This window comes from Belonocnema kinseyi, chromosome 6, assembly GCF_010883055.1.
Source record: "Belonocnema kinseyi isolate 2016_QV_RU_SX_M_011 chromosome 6, B_treatae_v1, whole genome shotgun sequence".
NCBI lineage: Eukaryota > Metazoa > Arthropoda > Insecta > Hymenoptera > Cynipidae > Belonocnema > Belonocnema kinseyi.
Window position 1 is genome coordinate 90,279,404 of NC_046662.1, and position 6,456 is coordinate 90,285,859.

Genomic DNA, 6,456 nt, shown 5'->3' on the forward strand with positions numbered 1-6,456 from the left:
AATATTCATTCATTTTATAAACAGTAAATTCCAGATCCGACCAACTGTTGCTGCACCGGAATTTGCCGGTTTGAGGCGAAACTACTAACCAATTCTGAACTTTTAAGAACGGGACAAAGAACCGAACTTTTGAGAACGAGACAATGAACCAAATTTTAGAGAATTACAATGCCTCTGTTTATTAAATTTTGGAAAGGAAATAAAAAATAAACATAAACTTAAAAAAGTAAAATGGTGTAATAAATTTAGCCGAATACACTGTTGTTTTTAGAAACATACGTGTTTTTCTTTCAAACTGATTTTTGGAAGGTAGTACCTATACGTCCAGAAATATGAATGTTTATTTATCAGACAAAAAATTGGTTATATATATTTTAAGTCTTGTGCAACTTTGTTACAGAATTTAACTTTTTAAAGTTTATGTCTTGTAAAATTTCCTTCTTAAAAAAAAGTTCAAGTTAGAGTCTTTAAAACATGAAAGGATATAAGTTTAAATTTGAAACGATAAGACTTCGATTACGTCTTTTTTTTTAATATTCATTTGGAAACGCTTGTACTGAAAACTTTGATGTCAAAATTGTGATATACATAAAATAATAATAATATTTTTTCATCATAGGATATTTTAAGAACTAAGAGGTAATGTATTTTTAGCTCAATTTTAAATTAAAATTACCTCGCAAAATAAAGCAATACGTATTTGGATTTCATTGAAAATTTAACGATCTATGTTACATCAAAAACGAACTATGCGCAGCAAACCTTTAAGGAGATGATTATTGTAGTTGAGAGCATGAGTAACATAATTCGTGAATAATGGAAGAGCGCAGAGATACTTTCACAGCACTCTCCAGTCCAGTTCAACTAACTATATTGCAGACAAGTCAAGAAAATACACTTTCACCTTTGCATCTCTCGTACGCCATTCTTCACTTATTTTATTTTTATTTTCTTCAAATATTTTCCCACAACTTTTATTTGTTGCAAATATCATTCCCACCACTCAATCCAGCATTAGAAATGTATTCACCTTTCACGAAAGGTGTTGGGTTTTCATTAATCCTTATAAAATTTGTAATTAATTTGACTTTAAAAATGCAGTTTTAACTATTATAATTAATTCTAAAAATGATTATAATTTTGATGAAGAGTAGACATAAGATATAAGTTCAGGAAGCACAATATTCTAGAAATAACAATTCTATTCATACTTTCATTATTATAATTTCTTCCCTTTTATTATATAATCTTGAAAATTTTGATCCCATTTTAAATCATTCTCAATTTCGGAATACTCATTGAACTTAATTCATACTTCAATTTTCAATACCGTACTTCAAGGGAGAACTGATGTTATGAAAATCTTTATAGATAAACTATAACATTTTCTCTACTGCACGTGAGAAAAATAAGTAATGATTTGCTATTGTATTTACCACAGAAAAAACTGTTTCTAATGTAACATTGTTTAGCACTGTTATTTTCAGTGTCTGAATTTACGTACTATTGTTAATTAATCTTGGCATTATTGACATTGGACCTTTTTTATCGCGTTTTATCTTTTTTTATTTAAATGCCATTTATTCATTTCTTTAATTAAACTTATAAAAAATTCGATTTTTTTTCTTCCTTTAAAGCCAAATCGTATGTTACTCAGGTGCGGGAATAGGTGGGGATACCATGTGCAGATGATGTTGGGGAACCAGCATGAGCAGTCCGAAGTCTCTGACCCACTAACATTCTCTTCAGTTTCAGCCACGCCGTGAACGCCGATAATCAAAATCGTTGAAGGTTCAGTGTCTTTCAGACCTAAAGTTACTTGGATGTGATTCATGAAAAAAAAGAAATCAGGATAAATAATTGTAATTTTGCGTGATAAAAAAATTATATTAAATATAATAAATTAATTGGCGAATGACGAACTCGCGATGCGTCCATGTCGAGGAGTTCTCACCGGGTTGATAGGTTGTTTGACAGTAGCCTTCATTGTCTTCAGCGCGCGATCCGGGGCTGATGATGAGGACCTTTTTGGAAAGGAATCAAAGGACACAACAAACATCATCGGAGATGATGCATATCAATCCTATGAGATGTCGTCTAATAAAATTCAGGTCGGTACTAAATTTAACATTTTCTTAAAACGATAGAGCCAGACATTTCTTGAATCATATAGGAGAAAAAATATTTGAAATTACGAATTAAGAAAAAGTTTTATAACAGTATTTTACTCTGGGGACAATTTGTTGCTTATAAACAAGTTAAAAGTGAAATTTTTCATTCAAGACAAGCTTCAAAATATGTATAACAAAAAATTGCTCAAAATTGAGAAAAAGACAATTTAAAAAACGGAAAATCTGAAACTTATTTTTTTGAAAATTAAAACTTGTAAATATAATTTTTTTTCAACAAGTTATCTTAAAGGCTTTAAATCATATAAGAAGTACAAAATATTAAGTTAGGTACTTTATTATAAGTATTGGTAAAAGAAAAAGTTGGAATATTTTCTGGAAACATCTCTCAAATACATATCCCGAAATACAAATTTTGAACCATTTTTCAATTTTTTTTATTCAATAAACATTTTCTTCATTTAGAGCTTAGAACACTGCATTCTTTAAAATTGAGTTTAATTCAAGAAGAAATTGGAGCTTCTAAACTCTTTTCGAGTGTAAGATTTTCCAAAATCGTCAAACTTACAACAACAAAAATGGTAACATTATAATATATTCTCAAAGTCAATACTTTATTGACAGCCAGGGTATACCGGCCCTAAGAAAAATTTAGAACTACTTGATCTGACAATAAGAAAATGCCTAAAAAAAGGTCTTTCCTTTCCAGATTTGTTGTACTGAATACTTTTCTCATAATTTTTCCTTCCACACTTTTCTGTCAATAATATACCAGCTTATACGGAAAGTAATACCAATAATCCTTGATTTTAGAAATTTTTGAAGAGCTTTAATACTTAAGCTTAAGAAAACAATATGAAATAAGAATATGTACGCACAAACATATAAAAATATTATTTTGTGTGAAATATCGTTATGTTTTAGTATTTTTAGATCTATTTCGATGTGATTTATTATTAGCAATAATATAAATTTCCTTCAAATTTTTAATTTTATGTATAATTTTGGAATGTTAATGGAAAAAAAATGTTAGAACTACCTATTTTAATTTTTAGAACTGCCCATTTCAATTTAGAACTGCCCGACTGAGGTATAACTGCCCTTTAGGGTATAGCCTGTTGAAAGCCTCCTGAAATAATTGTATTGACCGAATCAATTACGAATCAGTCGGAACAACCCGACTTTTTGTTTAAACCTTTATAACTTTTGACCCTATTAGGATATTTATCATTCCCTTTCTGGTTCTAATAGCGTTTATTATCTGCTTTCGTAATCCGCTTAAAAATTTAAAAATGTTAAAAATTAACAAAACGGCGGCGGTTGTTTTAAAAATATTAAAAGTGGATATACTAAAAAAAAACCCACACTTATATTTTGGGCCAATTTTTTTGTTTAATTCTTGCTTTCATAAGGAATATATCCTGTGAGTCAATGACAGATATGAAAAAGTGTTGAGATAAAAATTTGAACCTCTAAAAAAGTTCCATGCAAAATACCTTCAGTTCTTTTGCGATACTTCGCATTGTTTACGAGAAAAATTCATCGAGCTGATAGGATGCCTTTTTTCCTAGCAGAAACTTTTCAAAAATATTTGGCATCCTACCCAGAAAAAAAGAATCCATGGAAAATACGACTCTGTGAATTGTGTATCTGTCATTTGCAGATTCAGAAAGTTAAAACAAAATCGGTTTAGCGACTATGTGAATCGGTTATTTTCTCAAGCAGCTTCGAATCTGCCATGTACTGCAATGACCATTTTAAGCAAGGTTATATTGAATCCGTTTCCTTCTTTTTGAATGAGACCGACTTTTTTTGGGTTAAGGTGCCATATTTTACACGATTTTTTAAATTTATAAATTATCTAAAGATTAAAAGAAATCATGCGCAGATCTACTAGATTCCTTTTGCTATTTCAGTTATTATTCTTTTACGGCATATAAATTAGTCAACAAAATTATAACGACTAAAAGTCTTTAAAAAACAAATCGGCGGCAATTTGAAATTCCAGTGACAGATACGCAATTCAAAAATGTAATTTTTGAATTTTTCTCTTGAGCGATGCTAAACATTGCAAAAGAAAGAGAGATATTTTTCGTAGTACTTTTTAAAACTTTTATTTTAATATTTTTTCGTATCTGCCACTGTTTGTGAGAAAAAAGTAGAAAATTCGATTTTATAACAAATAATTCTCTTGAACACAAAACTGATTTAGACCGCATAAAACTCACAGGATATCTTCCCGATAAAAGTACAAATTCAACCAAAAATTGATCAAAAATATAATTGTGTTTTTTTAAGTAAAAAATGACTTTTGATATTTGCAGAATAAAACCACCACCGTTTTGTTAATTTCAAACCCTTTGCAACATTTCCGGTGGATTACGAAAGAAGACAATAAACGCAATTAGATTCAAGAAATAACGATAAATATCATTATTATGTCAATAGAAAGTTTTAAAAGAAAAATGCCAGTTTTTTTAAAGACAAAGGAGAAAATTCAAACACGCATAACTTCGTCGACATTTTTATTTGAAAATCGTAAAAATATGTTTGGCTAATTCCCTCTGAGAAACAACATAATTCATCAACGAGAAATTCTGCGACTTCAAGTGTCGCAAGTCATAATTTTATTGAATATAATGAATACTATTTTTAAAAAGACTTACAACTTTGGAACTTCATCTTCAAATATTTATCTTTTCCTTTATATTTTTATTTAGAATAAAAAGTGGTAAAAATCATTAAGCTAAAGTGAATTTTTAGAATGCAAAGAGGGTTCCTGTTCTGCATCGGAAGGAAATGCGTTCACCTTGGCGAAATCGCTTTTCCTTTACAAGATTCGCATTCATTTGCGCAGCTCTTTATAATGCTCATGCGAAATCAAAGAGAAATTTCCAAGCATGTGTATACTTGGCAATTATGAGTTTGCAATGTGTATAGTGTAACCGCTTGAGCTATCAAGAGCTCATCATTCTGAGGACCTCCCAGTTGAAGATTTTTCATTATGCTTATGCATCCTAATTAACGAGAGTCAATTTTCTGTAATATGCGTTAAATAACATCATTTGCTATAGTTTTCTTTCTGAAATTCATTTCATTAAAATTTTTTAGTTGGGGGAGCGTAACGCTGATTGTGACATCACCAATGGAAATTATCCACGTGAATAGCAATTTTGTTTAAATGCTTGAAAAAATAAAATTTTCTGATTTCATTTCACATCTTAGATTTCACACTCTTCCCTCTATTTTTTTTTTAATTCCTTTTTTTACCCCTGTTTCAAGAAACTTCCCCTTTTTCTCATTTCTTCGCTTAAATGGGAACTGAATCAATAGAACCCGATGACAAAATTCAACTATTTTTCGTCTAACGTTAATTATTTTTAGTTGAAAAATCTACTATTATAATTTTTGTTTCAGAATCCATCTCTTTTTGCTTAAAAATTCGACTATTAAGTTCAAGAGTTACCAATTTTATTTTTACTTAGATTACTCTTATTTGAAAAATAATTTTCTTGACTGAAAATTTAACTAATTCATTCAGGACAGAAAATTGATTGTTTGTAGTGGAAAATTATATTGTTCAAATTTTCATTGAAAACGTAGCTTCTTTATGGAAAATTGAACTTCTCGGTTGAAATGTTAAACGGCTTTGTTTGTTATTTTGGTACCCAAAATGAAGGCTGAGTTCGTTAATCAGATATTTCGAACCAAAATTAAAGAATTGGGAGCATTTTCAAAATTTCAAAATTATTTAAAAAAATTTAAAAAATTTTTGTCGAAGTTTCTTATATATGGGTGAAAGACTTAAAAATTATCTAAATAATTTTTTTTTATTTTGATGAAAATTAGAAAAGTTATATACTTATCAAAAATTTGAAAATTTTCAAAAAATATAAAAAATTATTTTGTTCATAGATTCAAAAATCGCATTCAAAATTTTCATTAGATACCAAATATATTTCAAAACTATTCTAGCCGATTTTTTCGATTAGCCCAAAATTAAAAAAATTATAGCATTTTCAAAATTTTCAAATTTTTTTTTTCTGAATATTATAAAAATTGTTGTCAAAGTTTCTTATAAGTGGGTATAAGACTTGCAAATTATTTAAATAAATTTTTTAATTTTGATGAAAAGTAAAAAGGTTACATACTTTTCAAAATTTGGAAAATTTTCAAAAAATAGAAAAATTTATTTTTTTCATAGATCCAAAAATTTCATTCAAAATTTTCACTATACCAGGTGTATACATATGAAACCGGTATTTTTTCAAGAAAAAAACACATTTATTTCAAGAGAATGATAACAAATATTTTATTCAAAGTATGC

At 28.5% G+C, this 6,456-nt stretch overlaps 1 protein-coding gene across 1 annotated transcript in view; it reads left to right on the forward strand.

Moving 5' to 3' along the window:
- The first annotated feature begins 1,764 nt into the window (after positions 1–1,764).
- Positions 1,765–6,456, forward strand: part of LOC117174657 (uronyl 2-sulfotransferase-like) — a 17,472-nt gene continuing 12,780 nt past the window's right edge. The window contains exon 1 of the mRNA XM_033363943.1: positions 1,765–2,111. Coding sequence (XP_033219834.1) covers positions 1,929–2,111 — 183 coding nt within the window. The 5' untranslated portion in view covers positions 1,765–1,928. The remainder of the gene's footprint in view (positions 2,112–6,456) is intronic.